General features: G+C 33.9%; 1 protein-coding gene across 2 annotated transcripts in view; it reads right to left on the reverse strand.

Annotated features, from left to right (window-relative positions):
* Positions 1–15,881: 15,881 nt before the first annotated feature.
* Positions 15,882–26,519, reverse strand: part of LOC123555713 (uncharacterized) — a 45,751-nt gene continuing 35,113 nt past the window's right edge. For both annotated transcript variants that reach the window (XM_053547365.1, XM_053547364.1), the window contains exon 2: positions 15,882–18,063. In XM_053547365.1, the coding sequence (XP_053403340.1) occupies positions 15,967–18,054 (2,088 nt within the window). In that variant the 5' untranslated portion in view covers positions 18,055–18,063 and the 3' untranslated portion in view covers positions 15,882–15,966. The remainder of the gene's footprint in view (positions 18,064–26,519) is intronic.

The following is a 26,519-nucleotide window of genomic DNA, read 5'->3' on the forward strand; positions in this document are numbered from 1 at the left end:
GTCAGACTCGGACTTATTCATGCCACAAACTTTGTAAATAGAAAAAGGTGGGTTTGATATGACTAAATTCTCTGTAAAGAAGTACAAGGTTTTTGGTACATGAAATGGATACTATTTTCAAACTGTAGATATCGGACAAAGGAATGCCTATAATTATAAAATTGAGAAGAGCTAGTATAAGAAAGTTATTGTTAGTACTTTTTTGTGAAAATGGTAGCACTATACCTTTGTAAAACTTTTATCAATATCTTTTGTGAAAATTATAGCACTGTACCTTGGAAAAACATTTATCAAGATTCTACAAACGCTTATTAAAATGAATTAAATTTACTTTCTTTATTTTCATATCGCATACTATAAGCTAAATCATAGTTTCTTTACGAAGTAGTGCGTATAAAAAGACTGGGTGGCCAACCAGAGCATGCCTGAATTTCACTAATTGCATTAAATGTATACAGAATTTGCTTGCAATAAGGGCATAGAAATAAATATATTTTCGATTTTCAACTTGACATTTATGAAAACTAATATTTTTAAATATCGAGATAGATAAAACAAACTTTAGAATATATATTTAATTTTAAAATATGGTATGGACGACTTAGAAAGGATAATTTAATAAGTGTTCGTGTGAAACGTACTACTACAATGTAAATACATAGCGGTGGAATATCAATGATCGAAACTCAAGACGAACACAATTATCCTCTTTTTATGCAATTCAAAATGCAGTTTCATTAATTTGTTTCAATGTGTTGCACGATACTGCAAGTTTTGGTTACACTAGTTGTAAATGCAATACTTTATTTGTAAAACTTTTTTCTGATAATGTAAAAAAGACATTTAAAATTTTGTATTACTAACTGCACGTGCTGTTATCTGTATAACAGCCACTCTATATTTGACTTTATTAATTCATTTTCTTATTTTATTATTGTACAAAAATATGACGTAAGTGCCAACAACTGAAAGTGGAAATGACTTTGATTCGGAAATGAGTCCGCTGTAAGTCAAATGTTTGTTAAAGGTCTATAGAAATTAATAATATTCAGCTAATAAAAACACTTTTAGAAATCACTTTTAGATAATAATTGCTAGAGGGCCCCATGGAAGATTAGCTTTGCTAAATGGGTTACCCTCTTTAAATAAAGAATTTACGTACTTACTTACTTACTTACTTACTGCTTATAAATGACATACAATTTACTTTAATATACACGCACTGCCACCAATATCACATCACGTTGTATGATTGGATTTATCGTTCGTTCAGCGCAGTAATTCTTTTCGTATCGAAAAGAAATTAAACAAATTGTAATGACAATAAATATTCATTTTTAAAAGATTAATTTAGATAATCGGCATAATGTATTTAATCCATCTGAGACCTGTACGTATTCATTTCGTGAAATATCATGTTATGCCTCCGTGTTGCTTATCCACACCGATATCTTGTTTAATTTTAATCAATGAGAAAAATGGCATTCATCCAAAGTTTAGATGACATGGCGTTAAATTTTCGACAGTTTTAGTAAAAAGAAAACCATGAATTTCGGAGTACAAAATTGCTACTATGCTGTTCTTGTACAAATCCAGTCATTTCTTTCTTTCTTTGAACAAAACGTTAATACTTTGCGTTGGTTGTATTTACATTGACATTTCTTTTTTTTATTATATTCATAGTACCGCATCCCTATCAACCCACTTCTGAAAATTACGAGTGTCCATGATTCTTTTTATTTAACTCACTTTAGGGTCATTTTATCTCCCCACCAATAATTTCTTTAAAATCAAGTCATTCCTCAATTCTGTATGAAGTAGGGAAAGCAACTTTCTTCAGCCTCTGGACACATAAAAATAATTAATAAATACGACTGCGTCTCTTCAAAGACGATGGTCTTACTTTCGTATTGATATATATTTTACCGTAAAATCCCTTTTAAAATGAGCAACTCATCAATGATAGGATTTCTGTTACCTTTTCATAAATTTATTATTACACGATTCATTACATAAATCGTCGGTCCGTAGTTTTTGTCACGTACTTACATGTCTACAGTTTAAAATTTAATTTTGATGAATCAAAAACGAGCTTCATGATCACAATGTCATGTTAAGAAAGTTAATATCTGATTTCCATGTTAAGAAAGTTAATATCTGATTTCATGTAATAAAACACTTCAGACCTCGGGGAACAGTTGTAATTATTGACCGGCAAGCCATTCAATAATTGCACTTTATTTAAATGCGTCGTTAGCCTGAAAAATATCTGTAGATAGTTCAGGTGTTTACTAAGCAAGAAGTTTTAAATCAAGTTACCTCATACATAAAATAAATTGGCATTTGTTCATGTAACCGGACACCATTTTGTATTCACACCGTAACTAACAACAAAAAGCAGTGGTGTAATCATTGATTAAATCTGATTAAATATTGTGCATTTTACGGAGGATATAAAAATACAGGTAAACATATATATTATTAATTATGTACATTATATCTTATAGCTATAAATGCTTAAAAACATTAATATTAAACATTAAGTTTACTAAAATCTAGAACAGAAAATTGGAAAAACACGCTAAAGTGAAAATGTTTTGGGCTCGTTTTCACTGTACATGTTAATGGACGGTTATTAAAGTGCACTCTGGCTTTAAGTTCCAAAATTTAGAGAAATGGAGTCTATACGTGTCACAAATAAACACGTTTTTCTTCAGATAATCTATAACTAGAACAGACGCCATTTTCTGATTTATAAGTTCAACCAAATTTATTGCAAGTTCAGACCCTCTACATATCCTACAGAAAAGAATTGACCACTATGTAGATAACACTTTAAAAACGATACAGATAATTTGCAATTTTATGCTTATAATATTATATGGACATATCGGAACAACGAACTTGCACTTAAAACACTCAACATTAGCGTAATAGGTAGGGTTTGATGTATCATTTGATGAGCAGCGAGTTCAGTCCTCAGCAGGTACCGTTGTTCGCTGTGAAGAGTACATTGAAAACAATATGTAACATGTAATGAAGTTGATATTTAATCAAATAATAGACGACAATGAGAGAAGAAACACTGACAGAGAACTATACCTCTGTCGAGCCAGTTTTTCAGTTATCTCTCTTTATTATTTTATTATGCTTGTCCAAAGCTGTATAAATTATCTAAGGGATTTTGTTGAAACTTCCAATAATGAAAGGGAACATTATAGCAATTAAAGTTTCCATGAATCATAAGGCTGCCCTGTTTACAGTTAACGGCCACGCGCCACACTTTAGCACACAAAAACACAGGTATTTTATATAGAATTATATATGAAATAGACTCTATTTTGACAGGCGTCACTGTTCATAGTCAGGATTTTTATGCCTTTTCAGTGACAATTTAAGGTTAAAAGGTAGGACTGGAGCAAGTCTTTAACAAGTGTTTTTGGACTCTGTACCAGTAAAGTCTGTTTTCCGCAAGAAACTGTCACCTTCCCTTATTGAAAAAGAGGTGGCGGACGAATTGTATCAGTTACAATGTCTTTTATCAAATCGTCACAGAGAACATACCGTAACCCCCGCTAGAGATTTGAAATCACAACCTCGCGATCTGTTGAGCTGCGCTCTTCCTATTGAGCTACGTGGGTAAACATTAGCATAAAAATATGTTGCTTTTTTATTTTCAAGAGTGTAGGAATTGGAAAGTAATGCTTGTTTTAGTGTCTGTTGGTTTCTCATAATCTCGTAAGCCTAGTACTATTTTCCCTTTCAGAAGGCTGAAGTTTTTATATTACAACAAACACTACTGATCCTTTTTATATTCATTTATGTTGCAAAACAGGTGCAAAACAATTAATGACAGAAGTGCCTGTACCATCGGTCCAAAACTATGGAGTGACTGCCGTTAGCATTACGGAAAAATAGATCACTTGATACATTAAAAATCTTAAGACACTTCAAAGACTTAACCGTATTGTTTTAATTTTTTGATAATCGTGTTATATTGCGATAACAGCAGGTGTTCTTTTTAAATTTATGTGATATTTTACCTGTCAACAATAAAATTTAAAGGTTTGTTAAATTAAACGTTTAATGTCATTCAGATTTAAGTTATTATAAGTTTTCATATTGTATGGCTATTTTCATAGTATGAAGACAGAGCAGAATAAAAACGAAAAAAAAAAAAAAAGAAATCGCATGGAAAGTACCTAGAAACCGAAACAAGAAAATATCGTAGCTTTTTGCATCGTTTGAGCGAGAGCTAATCTTGTTTCTGTCTTCTTGTTGTTAAGTTTAGTTTAATATAAGGTTTCACCATCGTGCCATCGCGTTTTCAGCATCGTACCATCGCGTTTACACCATCGTACCATCGCCTTCCGGTTAGAAATGCGTAGTCCCCTACACTTGTATTTTGTCAAAAATAGATAAATGTATTTCAATGTATACTGTGAGAAGAAATTCACCATTTAGATTATGCTGTTTTGCAAAATGTTTTACAAAATATTCAGTGCTCAGTTCATTAAAACTGTAAAATCTTCAAGGCCACGTCCTTTGTATTTTATGTATGCATAAAAGTAAATAAAAAGCTGGGTGTAATAGTCACATGGTATTATTCAAACTCAGCTTATTCTTGTTAGGACGTAGAAGGTAAAAATGAGATTGTATCAAGCCTGTATTTTACTAACACATATACTGTACCATTGCGCATGACCACCGGAAGGCGATGGTACGATGGTGAAAACGCGATGGTACGATGGTGAAAACGCGATGGTACGATGGTGAAAACGCGATGGTACGATGATGAAAACGCGATGGTACGATGATACGATGGTGAAAACGCGATGGTACGATGATGAAAACGCGATATTACATCGACATTTCACCATCGTACCATCGCACCATCGCGATTTAATCATCGTGCCATCGCGTTTTCACCATCGTACCATCGTTCTTTCATCATCGTGCCATCGCGCCATCGCGTTTTCGTCATCGTACCATCGTGCATCGCGGTTTAGTATTAAATAAAAGGTCACGATTGTCCAAACGGAACACCGTGCCAAACACACAAAAGGAAAATGAAAATGGCTCGTTTGATTGAGCTGGTTCAAATGTATACAGTCACGTTTTATGTAACGAAATTAAGAGGCATCCAAAGATAAGATCGCGGAGTCTTTCCCTTTCACAAAAAAGACACGAATGTCTTAGGATAAGTTTTCTTTAGAACAGACACGTTTTCTGATTGAAAAAAGAAGATTATGTTAATGTACACATTTGTTCAAGGGCGCTAAGATGCTATCACTCAGAAAAGAATTAAAAAATAAATACATTACACTTTACAATGAATGATGATTAACAATTTCATGTTTTTTATATCACTTGAATATAAAGGCATGGAATGTAGAACTGGCAATTTGTAGCACAACACGTTAGCGCAGTAAGTACAGTTAAACACATGAATGATGAAGGTTAGACGGGAAAGAATACTTATAATAACTTCAATACTTTATCTTTATTAGCCCTCTGAGCTGTTCTCCTCTATTATGTCTTTCCTTTTCAGTAGGGATTACACTATATAATAACAGACGCTTTACTGTACTTTTATATTATATGGCTACTTAAGTAGTATTACAAATAAAAAGCAAAAAAGAACGAAAAAACAAAACAAAAAAAAAAACCGTTAAAATAAGTCACAGGGAAATTACCGTGAAATCGAAACAAGAAATGTATTCCATTATCTTCTTTTGACACATTAAAGGAGAACATAGACTGGTTAGTTTCTTAAAATCTTCTTTAAAATCAATTAATTATTGTCGTAGCTTCTCCATCTTTTGAGCGAGAGCCAATCCTGTTTCTGTCTCTTTTGTTGTTGTTAGGTTTAGTTTCATATACGGTTTTGTTTACCCCCCCCCCCCCCGCCCCTCCTCCACACACACACCCCTCAAAGAACTTCATATTCCTTTTGTCTTTTGAGTATATATCTACCAAATAGAAATGGCTTATGTTACAATAAAATATATTTAGCTTATATGGTGTGCTGTTTCACTATTTAAGATGCTGTTTATTGTAAACCGTGTTTATTTAGGTCAACTACGAATTATTTATATAAATGCTTTTGTTTCATCGCTGCGTTGTAAATGGTGAATTTGTTAACACTGATATACAATACCACTTCTTTCCTGAACAATTTTAGTAAAAGGGTCGTAGGCCTTATTAAACATGTTTGCTGTTAAAGCGAAATGGGTAAATGAATAATTAATACTGCGTATCAAACACGTACGTCGGTCTGACATCGAATTTCGTATTGACATATTTTACTGTAAAATCCCTATTAAAATGAACAACTCCCACCAATGTAATAGGATTTCAGTTACATTTCCATACCTTTTTTATTACATTATATACAGTTTGTGTTACTGACCGGTATGCAGTTCAACATTGAAATACATTAGGTTAAAGTCAACGAACATTTAGAAAACAAAAAATAAAACGTTATGAAAATTTATTTCTGTTGTCATGTAATAAAACGGGATTCGGGTAACAGTTTTAACTATAGACCGGCAAGCCATTCAGTAAGGCTATATTCTCTGTATATCATACATAAGTCTGAACAAGGTTTAGGTTTAACTGTGGATAACTGAGTTAGTTTTTGATCCTGTCTGACTTACGCTTAGGATCTGAACACGAGCTATTGACAGCCTCGTTCTGACGACCCTTCCGCTGGCCAATCAAAAGCTAACTTACACTATTCTGCAAGCGTAGAAAAGCCTTTGTTTTTGATATCTACAATTCTTATGTAAATGACAGATGGCCGGCTAGCTCAGTCGAGTCGGTAGAACACTTGCTCTGTAAGCGAGAGGTCCCGGGTTCGAGCCCTGGACTGGACTGGACTGAATTTTTCTTACTCTTTGACATTCGAACAAGTCGTCCGACTGGTTAAAATAAAAAATTTAATAGAAATAATGGAAATACAAAATATACAGAACACGTATGTGAGTAGGTCGTTCTCAGACTTTCGTTTAGAAGATCAAGTACTTAAGTCAGATTGTTTTTGATCTAGCTACTCCATGTATAGAATTACATGTAGTTGGCATGTGTTCATGTTGTAAACTGATACTATTTTGTATAGACACTGTAACTAACAACAAATTGCAATGCTGTTTAAAATTGTTTTTTTTTAATAATTGTTCATTTTACGGAGGATATAAAAGTAACAGGTAAAAAACATATCAATATACCAGGGGCTATCAAATGTTCGCGGACAAGTTTAATATCTTAAGTTTATATCGCACACTCTTTTTAATTTGTTTTGCATTAATATATATATATTTGTTTTGATTTTATGAGAAAAAGTTTGCTGATGTAACTCACTACGTTCGTCTGATATAGTTACTGTGACAACATGAGTAAACGCCAACGTGAAGCAGTTTAAAATATAAAACTATTATTATGTTTCCATGTCAAAGTAATACTAGTATGCATTTCCATAGTGTTACGCGTGAAAATGTCATTTGCACAATTTGGCGTCATTTTAGCGTAATTACATCATTTCATTTCAAAACTTCATGCTCGCATTACGTACTTGCATCGCAAATTGAGCTAACACCAAATAAACGCTAGAGCGAAAAAGGACGCCTGAAGACACGGTAAAAATGCGGTCGAATTTACCGTTGTATGTAAATATCAAATGGAAGCGGCCAGACGGATCTTCCTTTAACACAGCATCCCTGCACATGCGTCAGTCGAAGTGCAGACGACACTGTTAATCCAAATCGAGGCTGAAATTTTTTCAGCTTGCGCCTTATTCACCTGAACTCGCACCATACGAGATCGTTATGTTCCAGAGTCTAAAGAAGGACCTAAAAGACTTGCGATTTGATAGGCTGAAAGACCTGCGATAGCATGCACAAATAATTCTAAATTCAGTTTCTAAGGAGTGGTATCAGGACATTTATCAACAGTGGGAAGGGCGACACCGCCGTTTTGTCGCTTCAGCCGGCGTCTACTTTGAAAAAGAATGACGTTTTTGTTGAATATTATCTTACAGTTATTTTCACATCAATATTGCCTCCAGTCTTGATTTTATGAAGTTTGTCCAGGAACTTTGGGATAGTCCCTCGTATATTTTATAGTTTTAGAAGTTTGTAACATGAAATTTGAACTTTTAGATTATTGAAAACTAGTACAGAGAAGTGAAATCCAACAGGTGGCCCCTGAAGCAAAATAAAAATGTTGCGAGCTCGGCTTGATTGTGTCTGTTAATGGACGGTTGTTCAAATCCATGAAATTCATTTTACAAAACCCATCCAAAAATGTGTATTTTGCTATCAGAAAATTGACCAGTATAACAGATAAAACTCTGCAAAGGATAGAAATAACCTGCAATTGTATGTGTTTTTTTATAATATGGGCATATCAGCTTGACGAACTGGCAATTTGTAGCACACCGTATTAGTGAAGTAGGTAGATTTTAATACATCCATTAATAGGTGGAAAGTTCAGTCCACAGGCGGTGCCAATGTCCCCTAAGAGGTTTAGACGGATAACAATAAGTATAATGTCTTCCGTACTTTATCTCTATTAGCTCTCTGGACTGTTCTGCTCAAGTGGGCGTCGGCGTCGGCGGGACGCATTGGTTACAGTTTTATGTGCATACTTATATTTCAATAACCATTGGATTTTCACGCAGCGTTAACCTGACATAATCTAGTTAGATAAAGTTGAAATTCGTTATAAATCATGGCCCTATTTAAAAAGAATATTGAGCTATTAAATCAAGCTCAGTAACTTCTTTTTTTATTATACTGAAACCCCTTCCAGTCGTTAGCTCTACTGAATGAACAAAGATAGACAACTCCTTATGATTATACCACAAAACGCCAAACATTTAGACATTATGAAAGGTGTATTTTTGCTACCAGATTTATTTACTATGATAAAATTATAAGATAGATTTCTATGGAATATTGTTAATACATCCACCTGTACCAATGCAGTGTGTGCTGGTACATTTGTATAACTAATTACTCAATTATGTGATATAAAATTCAAATACAAACGTATTTTTATCCTGTTTTAATCCCAATTTAGTTTGTGCTTGCATTTCTAGCAAAACAAAGGTATTACATTAATTGTACTGTAACATTTACTCACTTCTAATCAGTCAGAAAATCAAGAAGAAGAGGAAGAAAATAAATGATTTAACAATTGTATCCTTCATTGACGATTCCAGTCCAAGGATATCTAACATTGCCATCAATGATCCAGTACTTAGGATTTTATTGAAATCATGCTGGTATTGGTTATATCATCTGTTCATATTCAGTTAGTTTCAACTTTAGCAGCCACAATTTTGAAGCAGTCTTAATCAAACTTGGTCAAAATGTTTTGACCACAACACCTCTTATAAGTTTGATTGTGGATTAGATCACATCAGCATGTCAAGGTTATGTGCCTTTGATTAAAAAAATTGCGATATTTCACTTTGTTTATACCCTAGCATCTTCATTGACTTTTTCATCACCAAATCCTAGTAATATTTGTGTCTAATGTGTATGGCTTCAAGGTTATGGATTAGTTATCGAGATGGACAAGAGTTATATGCCCTTGATTGATAATTGTTTTCCATATTTTATCTTTTTACACACTATCACCTTCTTCACCAACCGTAATCATATCTATATAGAATATCTTAGATAGGATAGAATATGGGCAAAGATAGGACGTGAGTGACTTTAGTTTTGAACACAATGACACAAGTAGGACCAGAGTTATGGGCCTTTGACTATGCAAAATTCCTATCCCTAACCTATTACTTTAGACACAGTTGTGACTTAATCTTAAGAATTTTTGTCTTAATGATTTGTAGGTCAGATTCAAAACTGGGTCATGTGGGATTAAAAAATAAGTCAATAGAACACTCTAGTGGCAACAGGTGTTACTCTCAATATTTAGGAACTTTTTCAGAATGTTTGCCTAATAGTATGTGACCTCCAGGTCAAGTTTGAATCTTGATTGTTGGTTTAAAAACTATGTCATCCAGTCAAATCAAATGAAAATATCTCGAACACTATAGAGGCCACAGTTTTCATTCGGATCTTGGTCAGAATGATTTATTTCATGATCATAAGGACAAGTTCCAAACTGGGTCTCTGTTTGTGAATACTCTAGAAACTACAATTGTTTATAAAATCTTAGTCAGAATGTTTGTTTTGATGATTTTTAGGACAAGTTTGAAAATGGGTTATGTTGGTTTAAAAACTAGGTCACTAGTTAGATCAAAGGAAAAACTTTTTAACACTTTAGAATCCACAGCTTAAGTTTGAAACTCATTAGAATTGGTCCGAATATTTGTCTTGATGACATCTAGGTCAAATTCGAATCTGGATTTTTTAGGGTTAAAAGCTATGCCAACTAGTCAAATCAAAGGAAAATCTTGTAATTTAGAGGCCACATATATGACCTTCTCCTGATGAAAGTCAGAATGTTAATCTTGATGATCTTTATGCAAAGTTCAGCCCTTCAAACCTGGGTTATGTGGGGCCATTAACTAGGTCACTACGCTAGATTAAAGGAAAATCTTGTAATTACTCTTAACTAGAGACGAAACTTAAGTTTCAAGTATGAAACTCATGAGAATTAGTTACTGTCAGAATGTTTATTATGCCCCACTTCGAAGAAGGAGGGGTATATTGTTTTGCAGATGTCTGTCGGTCGGTCAGTCGGAATGTAGAGCAATCCGTTTCCGGATGATAACTCAAGAATGCTTGGGCCTAGGATCATGCAAGTTGATAGGGAAGTTAGTCATCACCAGAAAATGACCCCTACTGATTTTGAGGTCTGTATGTCAAAGGTCAAGGTCACAATGACCCTGAATAATAAAACGATTTCTGGATGATAACTCAAGAACACTTGGGCCTAGGATCATGAAACTTGATAGAGAGATTGGTAATGACCTGCAGATGACCCCTATTGATTTTGAGGTCAGTATGTCAAAGGTCAAGGTCAAAGTGACCCTGAACAGTAAAACGGTTTCCGGATGATAACTTTAGAATGCTTAGGTCTAGGGACATAAAAGTTGATAGGGAGGTTGGACTTGACCAGCAGATGACCCCTATTGATTTTGAGGTCAGTATGTCAAAGGTCAAGGTCGCAGTGACCAGGAACAGTAAAATGGTTTCCAGGCAATAACTCAAGGTCGCAGTGACTGGGGTCATATGGTTAATATAGACTTGTATAGGGAAAAACCTAGAATCTTCATGTCCATAACTTACATCATTCAAATTTGGACCACATGTATAGTTTTGAGTGGCAAGATGAACCTTGGCATGAGTTGACCTTGATCTTGACCTAGTGACCTCCTTTCACATTTCTGTAGCTACAGCCTTCAAGTTTGGACCACATGCACAGGTTTGTTTACCGAAAAAAAACTTTGACCTTGTTATTGACCTAGTGACCTACTTTCACATGGAATGTAGACCAATCCATTTCTGGATGATAACTCAAGAATGCTTAGGCCTAGGATTATGCAAGTTGATAAGGAAGTTTGTCATCACCAGCAGATGACCCCTATTGATTTTGAGGTCTGTATGTCAAAGGCCAAGGTCACAGTGACCCTGAATAGTAAAACGGTTTCCGGATGATAACTCAAGAACACTTGGGCCTAGGATCATGAACGTTGATAGGGATGTTGGTAATGACCAGCAGATGACCCCTATTGATTTTGAGGTCAGTATGTTAAAGTTCAAAGTGACCCTGAACAGTAAAACGGTTTCCGGATGATAACTTTAGAATGCTTAGGTCTAGGGACATAAAAGTTGATAGGGAGGTTGGACTTGACCAGCAGATGACCCCTATTGATTTTGAGGTCAGTATGTCAAAGGTCAAGGTCGCATTGACCAGGAACAGTAAAATGGTTTCCAGGCAATAACTCAAGAACTCTTGGGCCGAGTATCAAGAAAATTGAAAGTTAGGTTGGCCATGACCAGCAGATGACCCCTATTTATTTTGAGGTCATTAGATCAAAGGTTAAGTTCGTATTGGCCAGGAACGGTTAAACGGTTTCTGATCTTCTTATACAAAACTATAGGGCATTGGGCTTTGATATTTTGTATATGACATCATCTAGTGGTCCTCTACTAAGATTGTTCAAATTATTCCCCTAGGGTCAAATATGGCTCCGCCCTGGAGGTCACATGGTTAACATAGACTTATATAGGGAAAAACTTTGAAAATCTTCTTGTCCAAACCACAAGGATTATGGCTTTGATATTTTGTAATGTAGCATCATTTAGAGGTTCTCTACCAAGTTTGTTCAAGTTATCCCTCTAGCGTCAAATATGGCCCCGCCTCTGGGGTCATATGATTCATATAGACTTGTATAGGGAAAAACCTAGAATCTTCATGTCCATAACTTACATCATTCAAATTTGGACCACATGTATAGTTTTGAGTGGCAAGATGAACCTTGACATGAGTTGACCTTGATCTTGACCTAGTGACCTACTTTCACATTTCTGTAGTTGCAGCCTTCAAATTTGGACCACATGCACAGGTTTGTGAACCGAAAAAAACTTTGACCTTGTTATTGACCTAGTGACCTACTTTCACATTTTTGAAGGTACAGGCTTCAAATTTGGACCACATGCATAGTTTTTTGTTCCAAAATAAAATTTGGCCTTGATTTTGACCTAATGACCTACTTTCACATCTCTCAGCTACAGCCTTCAAATTTGAACCACAAGCATAGTCTTGTGTACTGAAATTTGAACTTTGATCTTGAGATTGACCTAGTGACCTACTTTCATGTGTGTGCATATTTTTGTGTTCTGAATTGAAATTTGACATTGATTTTTACCTGTTACCTACTTCCTCATTTCTCAAGCTACAGCCTTCAAAGTGGGGGTCCCAGTTAGGTGTCTGCGCAAAATGATTTTTGATTTTATTAATATTTTGTGGTAATATACCTACATGTATTAAGTTTCATTAACAAGTGTTACTGTTACCAGTTTTTACTTCTCAAGCTACAGCCTTCAAAGTGGGGGTCCCAGTTAGGTGTCTGCGCAAAATGTTTTTTGATTTTATTAATATTTTGTGGTAATATACCTACATGTATTAAGTTTCATTAACAAGTGTTACTGTTACCAGTTTTTACTTATATTTCTAGATGTTCGCTTTTAAAGTGGGTGGGATAATCTGACATGTGACCAGCCAGGAACACAATTTCTGTTATTCTTTTAAAAATAGTTATAACTTTTTACCTGAAACTTTTATGATAAAATAACTATGCAATGGACATTCACACAACATGTTGCATTTTAAATTGTACTGAATACTTTTTTAATCACAGAGCCACAAAGTGGTCTACTCAAATTTACTGATTTTCAATGGACGAACTTTACCAAAAAGCTAAAACATTTCTCATTAGTTGAGTTGTTAAGGTGTTATTTTCAGCAGATATTGTAAACTAAATAAACATTAAAATGACAGTATATTAGTATACTCTGATTAATATTGGTAGAGTAGTACACTCTAAAACTGGGAAAATGTGGGTGGGGTAAATAATATAAATTGATAAAACCTTGCATGAGTCTTTATCATGATATGAACTTGCGCACCTCCTATTTTTCGTCTGGCTCTGCCCACTATTGTTTTTAGAGTTATTGCCCCTGAAATAGTCAAAAATGCAGATTTTCACATTTTGACACGTCTAGCTCAGAAAGTACCGGTATTTGATATTGATTCATGAAACCTTGCATTAGTCTCAATCATGATATGACCTTGCACACATCCTATTTTTCATCTAGGTCCGCCCCCTATTTTCAGTGTTATGGCCCCTGGAATAGTCAAAAGTGCACATTTTTACCTTGTGACGCACCTAACTCAAAAGTATTTGATATAAATTGATTAAACCTTGACGAATCTTTATCATGATATCGACTTGCACACCTCCTACTTTTTATCTGCCTCCGCTTCCAATTTTCAGAGTTATGACCCCTGAAATAGTCAAAAATGCACATTGTCACATTATGACGCACCTAGCTCAAAAAGTAAATGATATAAATGAATGAAAACTTACATGAGTCTTTATCATGACATTAACTTGTATACCTCTTATTTATTTGCTGGTTCCTTACCTTATGTTTAAAGTTATTGCCCCTGAAATTGTCAAAAAAATGCTCATTTTTCACCTAATTATGTGCCTAACTCAAAAATATTTAATGTAAACTCATGAAACCTTGCTTGAGTCTATATCATAATGTGACCTTTCACACTTGGCATTCTTCTTGAGAATCTTAGCATTTGTTACGTACATTCGTTTCTCGGACATGTGTTTTAGTACAGCAGACTGGTATTTAAGTTTTCATAGTGTCTGTACACATGGCTAAAATATTTTTAAAAGATAGATGGACTATTATTTATGTATTGTGTTATACGTTACGGTTTAATCAACTACACTCCCACCTGTCTTATTTTCTACAGAAACTAAAAAATATAGATATTAATTTCAACTGTTATTACCCATAAAACTGGTAACTAAAATTAAATAATATCACAGTCTGCACTAAGATAAACTAAATTTTATAAAACAACACTCATCCAGTTTTATTGCACATACAACTGGGAACTAAAATTTAAGAACTGCACAGTCTGCACTTAAATGAAACTAAATTTTATAGACCAACACTCCCCACTGTTTTATTGTTAAGAGAAACTAAAAAATATAGATGATAATTTCAACTTTTATTGCCCATACAACTGGGAATTTAAATTAAAGATGAGCACATTCTTCACTCAAAACTAAACAATATAAATAGAATCTTTACTTTATTAAAATATTCCATTATACTTTGTTTGTGTCTTCTCCTTAGTCAGTGATGTCTGTTGTGCTGATTGCATTTTGAATGTGTGACATTAGAGTGCCGAGTGTTTCAGCTGAGTAAAACATGTTAAAGGCACCACTACATTTTCACAAGGAATGTATAATGTCATATATTCTTGTTTTTTTTTTCCAGCACAGGCTGAACCGAAAGATAGTGTCTGTAGTGCTGGCTAAGGATGCATGACACCTTATTTTGCTTTATTTTTGTTTCCTATTTAATTAATACTTTAAAAATATATGAAACTCACTGCCTTAGGACTGCTACTTTAAATATTAATTTCAATACTTTAAATATATGCAGATCGCTGTATGTAAACCCCCATCTTTATAATTTTATAAATTTTGAATATTATATTGAATACTGAATTGACAGAACTGTTAATTCTAAATTAATTACATATTGTAACATTATCGGATTGTGGTGGTATTTGATGCTTTAGAATGGTTGTGCTAAATTATTATATTTACTTCATCGGAACATTCGGAGGCGGTGACTTTGTGTTTACATTATATTTGGAATATTTGAATGGCACTTTTTTTGCATGCCAATTTATTCATTTCATTATTACGACTTGATGTTACAAGATTCATGAATACAGGGTGAGGGTCCCTGTCTATAAGGGCCACGCCAACCTAACAAACAAAAGCACACTTGGCATTCTTCTTGAGAATCTTAGCATTTATTACGTAAATTAAGTTAAAGCCCTTGAAATAGCCAAAATAGTGGATTATTTGTTTGTGATGCTTATAGCTCAAAAAGTATGTGGTATAGAATAATGAATTGTTTTCAAAATATTTTTGAGGCTATACCCCATTAAGACTGCAGATATTTGAATAAGTTTCCTCTTATTTGTGACAAATGTACCAGTGGGGTGGGGGAGGGGGAGGGGCACACCCTGTGTCCTACAAACACATTCTAGTTTATATACGGTCTACTTTATATTGCTGAGCTGACGTTTTTGCTATACAGGCTATGGTCCCGCGAATCTAGATAATATCTGAAAAAGCATAGACGTCAAATGATTGTTTTTTATTCCTTTAATCAAATAAATAAAATAATCCAAGATAATCTAAAATGTTTTGCTTCTATTCCTTTACAAAAACCTGTAAAGCAGATTTACAATATGCCATCTGGCGACATTATGGGTAGATTTCCAGTTCAGTGACCTTCTGTAACAAGTGAATGCGTCCATTAATCTATCCTCAATCTCCATACACTGACCGAGTAGATTCAGTGCTGTTTCTCTGTGATGGAGGTGGGGCTCAGTATCAATTGTATGAATCAGTCTGCCTAAAGCTCTCTGCTGACCAGCGCGATTGTCCAGTCTTCTATATGTCATATACTGTAGGTAGTATAAGTATGGAAGTGAATCAACGACTGCCCAGTCCATCCAGTAGTCATGGTTCTCATCTCTGTTCCGGTGTTCTTCTTCTGTACATCGGAACATTTCATACTTCAGACCATTGGGAACACAATGTTTCTCCTCTCTGGTAAATACAACCTCGAAGGCAACATTTATATTCAGTGTTGTTTTGTAATCATAACACAACAAACAGTTGTCTGAAAATCTTAAGCTGCTAATATTTACACGAAAGTCTTTACAACCACATAACGGTTCAGTAACTCTGGTGTCATACCTTTGTTCCACATCATGAAGAGTCACTGAAGACCTGTGTATATCTCCAGAACAGAATAGGACAGACGCTAGTTTCAGACGCCCGGATGCAACATCAGAGTCTATACCGAACGACAACCATTGTAATGATTCAGCAGAAATACACCAACCACGTGATATGTCAGCAGATGCTAACTTTGTACCTAATGTTGTACATAGTAAAGGTGCTAACATTTCGGCTGCAGCACGTTCAGAACAGCTACCGTTTTCGCGAAATTTCAACGTTCTCCTAATGCTATCTTTCATTTCATCACAATTCCTAATATGAGTATGATTATCTAAACCATTTACTATTTGAAGAAATGATATATGAATGTATTTATACAAGTCATGTTGTAGCCACCTGTATATATTCAGACAAACATCTTTTGGAGACATAAAATAAATACTATTCCTCCTAATGAACGGATTGCATATCGCATAAAGTCGGTCGCCTATATTATCCATTTCTATACCTAAAATTGCGATACATTTACTGTCAATTATATTTCCTATCATGAACACTATATTTTGTCTCGTTTCTAGATTCAATCGCCCATCTAGTAAGTTATTTTCTGGAATGAAATAATGCGGACAATTATTTATGAATACGCATAATTGCAGAAGTCGCAAACTCATTATAATACAAGAAATAAGATTTTCCTCTCTCCATAGTTCCGAGTTTGTTATTTCAACTAAATACATTAAAACAGTTTTACATTGATAGCTTGTCACAATTCCATTTAGAAATGTTTTCATTATCATTTTTAGTACAACGTAACATCTGATCTGTGTAATATTCATGTTGAACATCAGGCAGCGTTCTGCTATAGACGTAGATATTCTCCATTCTAGTCTTTCAGTTTCACTCAAGCAGTGTCCAGTAGGGACAACAAAACATCCACCGTTTACTGAAAAACACTTGAGATTCCTACCAGGCCATTGGTGTGCTGTAGTTCTTGTTACCCATGGTAAAGCTTCGGTTGGCCAGCTCCTACATGGGAGACCAAGCACATAATCACTGTTAAGATCTGCATCTGATGAAGCAGGACCATGTCGTATCTCTCCCGGTTGAAGATCATGGAATGTATTTTTCATCAGAACTCGTCCTTCATCATCATATTCATAGTCATCATCAGGTAAATCTTCCCTTGCTACAGGAATATCCGACCTTAACATCTGAAGTCTACAATAACCTGGTGCTACATTGTCTCGAAGCATCATTAAGTTTATCTTACCTTGCTCCCATTGACACAAGTCTTGTATAATATTCCACCTGTTGGAGTATATTAATGTATCCCGGTCAGAATTCAGTCCTAATGTAGTACTTCCTTCTGTTTGACTACCAAACATAAACATTGTTAAATCACCATTATTGGTGACATAACGTTCCAGTGTATTTAGACTTTCAAATATCAGTCCCGTTCTTCGCCTCATCATAACTGTCCTCTCATTCACTCCTATATCATCCAGGACACGTGACAGGCGGAGGGAAAAATCACGTAACTCGTCTGCTAGTCTATCCATGATTCTGTCCTGCAAATATAACAAAGGGTAAATTTATTCTTTTATAAAAAGAAGAAGGTTTGATCACAAGTATAGTATTAGAAAACATACTTTAACGTAATATGTATACATAATAAAACATTCAATTACAATAAAAAATGTCATATATTTATTATTCTTATACATGCTATAATTATAAGCACCCGTTAAAAAGTAAAAAAGGCGTTTTCTCATTATGAAAAAAATTGCTATCTAGGAATTATTCAGTGTGTTTTATAGCTTGTGAAAAAGAGCAATAATTAACATTATAATCATAAGGAGTTGTCTATCTTTGTTTATTCAGTAGAGCTAACGACTGGAAGGAGATTCAATTTAATACAAAGAGAAGTTACTGAGGTTGACTTAATAGCTCAATATTCTTTTTAAATAGGGTCATGATTTATAAGGAATTTAAACTTAATATAACTATATGTCAGGTTAAAGCTGCGTGAAAATCCAATGGTTATTGAAATATAAGTATGCGCATAAAACTGTAACCAATGCGTCCCGCCGACGCCGACGCCCACTTGAGCAGAACAGTCCAGAGAGCTAATAGAGATACAGTACGGAAGACATTATACTTATTGTTATCCGTCTAAACCTCTTAGGGGACATTGGCACCGCCTGTGGATTGAACTTGCTACCTATTAATGGATGTATTTAACTCTACCTACTTCACTAATACGGTGTGCTACAAAGTGCCAGTTCGTCAAGCTGATATGCCCATATTATATAAAAAAAACACATAAAATTGCAGGTTATTTCTATCCTTTGCAGAGTTTTATCTGTTATACTGGTCAATTTTATGATAGCAAAATACACATTTTTGGTTTTGTAACATGAATTTCATGGATTTGATATGCAGTATTAATTATTCATTACCCATTTCGCTTTAACAACAAACATGTTTAATTAGGCCTACGACCCTTTTACTAAAATTGTTCAGGACCATGTTGATGTAATATGGCGTTTACATCATCGTACCATCGCGTTTTTACCATCGTATCATCGTACCATCGCGTTTTCATCATCGTACCATCGCGTTTTCACCATCGTACCATCGCCTTCCGATGGTCATGCGCAATGGCACAGTATATGTGTCAGTAAAATACAGGCTTGATACAATCTCATTTTTACCTTCTTCATCCTAACAAGAATAAGCTGAGTTTGCATAATACCATGTGACTATTACACCCAGCTTTTTATTTATTTTTATGCATACATAAAATACAAAGGACGTGGCCTTGAAGATTTTACAGTTTTAATTAACTGGCCCCGTGTTCACAAAACATTTTTCGATCTCAGCTGAGTTTGAGTTTCAAATTCTAATATCTGTTTTACTAAAACTTCAAGCTTAAATCCCAAATGAGACTGACCATCAATACCGAATAATCACTTTAAGATACTTATTAACTTAAAATTTTGTGTTAAACTTGCTATTTTGATATAAATGAGAAATTAAGTTCTATTATCAAACTCAGCTGAGACTGAAAATGTTTTGTGAACACGGGGCCAGAGCACTGAATATTTTGTAAAACATTTTGCAAAACAGCATAATCTAAATGGTGAATTTCTTCACACAGTATACATTGAGATACATTTATCTATTGTTGACAAAATACAAGTGTACGGGACTACGCATTTCTAACAGGAAGGCGATGGTACAATGGTGAAAACGCGATGGTACGATGCTGAAAACGCGATGGCACGATGGTGAAACCACGATGGTACGATGACGATAACGCGATGGCACGATGATAAAAACGCGATGGTACGATGGTGAAAACGCGATGGTACGATGACGAAAATGCGATGGCACGATAGTGAAAACGCGATGGTACGATGGTGAAAACGCGATGGTACGATGGTGAAACCACAATGGTACGATGATGAAAACGCGATGGCATGATAGTGCGATGGTGAAAACGCGATGGTACGATGATGAAAACGCGATATTACATAGACATTTCACCATCGTACCATCGCGATTTCATCATCGTGTCATCGCGTTTTCACCATCGTACCATCGTTGTTTCATCATCGTGCCATCGCGCCATCGCGCTTTCGTCATCGTACCATCGTGCATCACGGTTTAGTATTAAATAAAAAGTCACGATTGTCCAAACGGAACACCGCAGTTTGGCAACCTGTGGGTTTCCACTATTCTGTTCTAGTTTTCAGTTTTTATCGTATCGTTCAAAATGTATGTTTTGAAAAATTCATAACTAAAATGTATATTTTACATAATTACTAGTATTACTGCTTCTTATATCCTCCTTAAGCAAGCAAATATTAAACCAACTTAACCAATATTTAGACCTATACCTTTTGTTACTAGTTACAGTGTGTATACAAAATAGTATCAGGTTACAACATGAGCACATTTAACTACTTTTATAATTTTGTATATGGGGTACTTGAATGATTAAAAAGTTCCTTTCAACAGAAACTTAACATATCCAGTTAAACCAGATCCGTGTTCAGATTTACGCCGCTATCAAACAATATACATTTATATAATGGCTTTCAGGTCTATAGTTAAAACTCCTCCCCGAGGTCCAAGGTGTTTTGTTACATGGCATCAAAAATAAACTTTTTAAAACATACATACATTTCGTTGACTTTAACCAATCCTTTGATTTTGAACTTTAGACCGGTCAATAGTACAGACTATTGACCGTCGATTCATTCATATGATGAGTCGTGTAATAACAAAGTAATGAAAATGTAATAGAAAACCTATTATACTGATAATTTGCCCATATTAAAATGGATTTTACAGAAAAAATATGTCAATACGAAAGTAGTGGTCCGACCGACGTACTTCATTAAAACGCAGGAGTATTAATTATTCATTACCATTTTCCTTTAACAGCAAACACGTTTTATTAGGCCTAGGACCCATTTACTAAAATTGTTAGGAAAGAAGTGGTATATCAGTGTAATAAATTACAAAATCATGAATCTATTAACTTATAAGAACCATTTGCATATAACGCAGTGACGAAACACAACTAGTGTAATAAAGCTTTGACGTCGACGTCATTTATAGTATTGGCGACGTCGGTCAAATTGTCTTGTTTATATAGTAAAAGAAAGTCGATTTTTTTTATGTTCCGACAAGAAAGGCTTACATGTGATAAAAAGAATATTACATTTGAGACTTTCCACATTGAATTATTAAACTCGTTAAATAAAATTGATAAAATGCTCGGCAGAGCCTCGCATTTTATCATTTTATTCAACTCGTTTAATAAATTCAATATCAAAAGACACTCATGTAATATCCTCTATTTATACAATTACTCCGAGGTTGTGATAAATGAACAGTTTTGTCAATTACATGTAACAGCAATTGGTTTAACGAAATAACAAAAAGTAGTGAAAACAGCACCCCACAGAAACTAAATATTTCTTGTTACAGAAACAGCTGTATGAAGTGTTTTCAACTTGGAATATATTTAAAAGGGAAATTATATGAAGTTCTTTGTGGGGAGGTAATCAAAACCTTATATTAAACTAAACTTAACAACAAAAAGACAGAAACAAGATTAGCTCTCGCTCAAACGATGCAAAAAGCTACGATATTTTCTTGTTTCGGTTTCTAGGTACTTTCCATGCGACTTATTTCCCTTTTTTTTTTTTTCGTTTTTATTCTGCTCTGTCTTCATACTATGAAAATAGCCATACAATATGAAAACTTATAATAACTTAATTCTGAATGACATTAAACGTTTAATTTAACAAACCTTTAAATTTTATTGTTAACAGGTAAAATATCACATAAATTTAATTAAAAAGAACACCTGCTGTTATCGCAATATAACACGATTATCAAAAAATTAAAACAATACGGTTAAGTCTTTGAAGTGTCTTAAGATTTTTAATGTATCAAGTGATCTATTTTTCCGTAATGCTAACGGCAGTCACTCCATAGTTTTGGACCGATGGTACAGGCACTGTCATTAATTGTTTTGCACCTGTTTTGCAACATAAATGAATATAAAAAGGAACAGTAGTGTTTGTTGTAATATAAAAACTTCAGCCTTCTGAAAGGGAAAATAGTACTAGGCTTACGAGATTATGAGAAACCAACAGACACTAAAACAAGCATTACTTTCCAATTCCTACACTCTTGAAAATAAAAAAGCAACATATTTTTATGCTAATGTTTACCCACGTAGCTCAATAGGAAGAGCGCAGCTCAACAGATCGCGAGGTTGTGATTTCAAATCTCTAGCGGGGGTTACGGTATGTTCTCTGTGACGATTTGATAAAAGACATTGTAACTGATACAATTCGTCCGCCACCTCTTTTTCAATAAGGGAAGGTGACAGTTTCTTGCGGAAAACAGACTTTACTGGTACAGAGTCCAAAAACACTTGTTAAAGACTTGCTCCAGTCCTACCTTTTAACCTTAAATTGTCACTGAAAAGGCATAAAAATCCTGACTATGAACAGTGACGCCTGTCAAAATAGAGTCTATTTCATATATAATTCTATATAAAATACCTGTGTTTTTGTGTGCTAAAGTGTGGCGCGTGGCCGTTAACTGTAAACAGGGCAGCCTTATGATTCATGGAAACTTTAATTGCTATAATGTTCCCTTTCATTATTGGAAGTTTCAACAAAATCCCTTAGATAATTTATACAGCTTTGGACAAGCATAATAAAATAATAAAGAGAGATAACTGAAAAACTGGCTCAACAGAGGTATAGTTCTCTGTCAGTGTTTCTTCTCTCATTGTCGTCTATTATTTGATTAAATATCAACTTCATTACATGTTACATATTGTTTTCAATGTACACTTCACAGCGAACAACGGTACCTGCTGAGGACTGAACTCGCTGCTCATCAAATGATACATCAAACCCTACCTATTACGCTAATGTTGAGTGTTTTAAGTGCAAGTTCGTTGTTCCGATATGTCCATATAATATTATAAGCATAAAATTGCAAATTATCTGTATCGTTTTTAAAGTGTTATCTACATAGTGGTCAATTCTTTTCTGTAGGATATGTAGAGGGTCTGAATTTGCAATAAATTTGGTTGAACTTATATATAACTTATTTTTAATCAGAAAATGGCGTCTGTTCTAGTTATAGATTATCTGAAGATAAACGTGTTTATTTGTGACACGTATAGACTCCACATCTACGAATTTCTCTAAATTTTGGAACCTAAAGCCAGAGTGCACTTTAATAACCGTCCATTAACATATACAGTGAAAACGAGCCCGAAACATTTTCACTTTTGCGTGTTTTTCCAATTTTCTGTTCTAGATTTCAGTAAACTTAAGGTTTAATATTAATGTTTTTAAGCATTCATAGATATAAGATATAATGTACATAATTATTAATATATTTGTTTACCTGTATTTTTTATATCCTCCGTAAAATGCGCAATATTTAATCAGATTTAATCAATGATTAGACCACTGCTTTTTGTTGTTAGTTACGATGTGAATACAAAATGGTGTCCGGTTACAACATGAACAAATGCCAACATATTTAATGTATGAGGTAACTTGATTTAAAACTTCCAGCTTAGTAAACACCTGAACTATCTACAGATATTTTTTAAGGTAACGACGCATTTAAATAAAGTGCAATTATTGAATGGCTTGCCGGTCAATAATTGCAACTGTTCCCCGAGGTCTGAAGTATTTTAATAATATTTTTATTACATGAAATCAAATATTAACTTCCTTAACATAGAAATCAGATATTAACTTTCTTAACATGTGATCATGAAGCTCGTTTTTGATTCATCAAAATTTAATTTTAAACTGTAGACATGTAAGTACATGACAAAAACTACGGCCGACGATTTATGTAATGAATCGTGTAATAATAAATTTATGAAAAGGTAACAGAAATCCTATCATTGATGAGTTGCTCATTTTAAAAGGGATTTTACGGTAAAATATATATCAATACGAAAGTAAGACCATCGTCTTTGAAGAGATGCAGTCGTATTTATTAATTATTTTTATGTGTCCAGAGGCTGAAGACTGTTGCTTTCCCTACTTCATACAGAATTGAGGAATGACTTGATTTTAAAGAAATTATTGGTGGGGAGATAAAATGACCCTAAAGTAAGTTAAATAAAAAGAATCATGGACACTCTTATTTTTCAGAAGTGGGTTGATAGGGATGCGGTACCATAAATATAATAAAAAAAGAAATGTCAATGTAAATACAACCAACGCAAAATATTAACGTTTTGTTCAAAGAAAGAAACAAATGACTGGATTTGTACAAGAACAGTATAGCAGCAATTTTGTACACCGAAATTCATGGTTTTCTTTTTACTTAAACTGTCGAAAATTTAACGCCATGCCATCTAAATTATGGATGAATGCCATTTTTCTCATTGATTAAAATTAAACAAGATAGCAACACGGGGGCATAGTACAGGTCTCAGATGGATTAAATACATCATGTCGATTATCTAAATTAATCTTTAAAAAATGAATATTTATTGTCATTACAATTTGTTTAATTTCTTTTCGATACGAAAAGAATTACTGCGCTGAACGAACGATAGATCCAATCATACAACGTGATGGGATATTGGTGGCAGCGCGTGTATATTAAAGTAAATTTTATGTTATTTATAAGCAGTAAGTAAGTAAGTAAATTCTTTATTTAAAGAGGGTAACCCATTTAGCAAAGCTAATCTTCCATGGGGCCCTCTAGCAATTATTATCTAAAAGTGATTTCTAAATGTGTCTTTATTAGCTGAATATTATTAACTTTTATAGACCTTTAACAAACATATCACTTACAGCGGACTTATTTCCGAATCAAAGTCATTTCCACTTTCAGTCGTTGGCACTTACGTCATAGTTCTGTACAACAATAAAATAAAAAAATGAATTAATAAAGTTAAATTTAGAGTGGCTGTTACACAGATAACAGCACATGCAGTTATTAATACAAAATTCTACATGTCTTTTTTTATATTATCAGAAAAAAAGTTTTACAAATAAAGTATTGCATTTACAACTAGTGTAACCAAGATTTGCAGTATCGTGCAACACATTGAAACAAATTAATGAAACTGCATTTTAAATTGCATAAAAAGAGGATAATTGTGTTCTTCTTGAGTTTCGCTATGTATTTATTAGTGAGTTTCACACGAACAATTATTAATTTATCCTTTCTAAGTCGTCCATACCATATTTTGAAATTAAATATATATTCTAAAGTTTGTTTTATCTATCTCGATATTTAAAAATATAAGTTTTCATAAATGTCAAGTTGAAAATCGAAAATATATTTATTTCTATGCCCTTATTGCAAGCAAATTCAGTATACATTTAATGCAATTAGTGAAATTGAGGCATGCTCTGGTTGACCACCCAATCTTTTTATACGCACTACTTCGTAAAGAAACTATGATTTAGCTTATAGTATGCGATATGAAAATAAAGAAAGTAAATTTAATTCATTTTAATAAGTATTTGTAGAATATTGATAAATGTTTTACCAAGGTATAGTGCTATCATTTTCACAAAAGATATTGATAAATGTTTTACCAAGGTATAGTGCTATCATTTTCACAAAAAAGTACTAACAATAACTTTATTAGCTCTTCTCAATTTTATAATTATAGGCATTCCTTTGTCCGATATCTACAGTTTGAAAATAGTATCCATTTCATGTACCAAAAACCTTGTACTTCTTTACAGAGAATTTAGTCATATCAAACCCACTTTTTCTATTTACAAAGTTTGTGGCTTGAATAAATCCGAGTCTGACACATTTGCTTTATAAACGCTTCATTTAAGAAGAGGTCCATTAGTGTTAACATCATTAATAAAAAAGAATCATTTACATGTAACGTAGGGATGAAACAAATATTTTATAAACTTACTCTAAGGTTGAGGAGAATGAAAAGATTTATAATTTAAGAGCAATTGGGTTCCTGAAATACTGCATAAATATAAAAACGACACGCTATTCAAAAAGTATATATTGAATGACATAAATCTCTATTCTAGTGTTTCTACTTTTCCTGAATGAATTGGAGTATATATCATTTTAGACGTTGATAATTGTGTTGCGGGCAGGTGATAAAATTCTTAAATCAACCTTAACCGACCAACAAAAACGTGAAAAATTGTTTTTCGTCAAAATAAACAGAGAGCTAAAACAATAAATAGAGAATGAAATTGTTGTCATTTTACTTAAATTAGTATTATTTGCTTTATAAAATTTTTGTTATAGATTTCAAGTTTCACGAGTCGCCACATATCCATGTTAATTTGAATTGGATCAGCAGCTCAACGTCTAAGTCCCAGTTATAACTGCATGACAATGCCACGTCTGGATAGAAACATTCATCTGATACACTTACAACACCATGTCCTGTCAAACAAAAACTGAATTGTACAAACCAGACATTAGTTAACGTATCCCATCCTACAGGACCCATTTA

This window comes from Mercenaria mercenaria, chromosome 7 (assembly GCF_021730395.1).
Source record: "Mercenaria mercenaria strain notata chromosome 7, MADL_Memer_1, whole genome shotgun sequence".
NCBI lineage: Eukaryota > Metazoa > Mollusca > Bivalvia > Venerida > Veneridae > Mercenaria > Mercenaria mercenaria.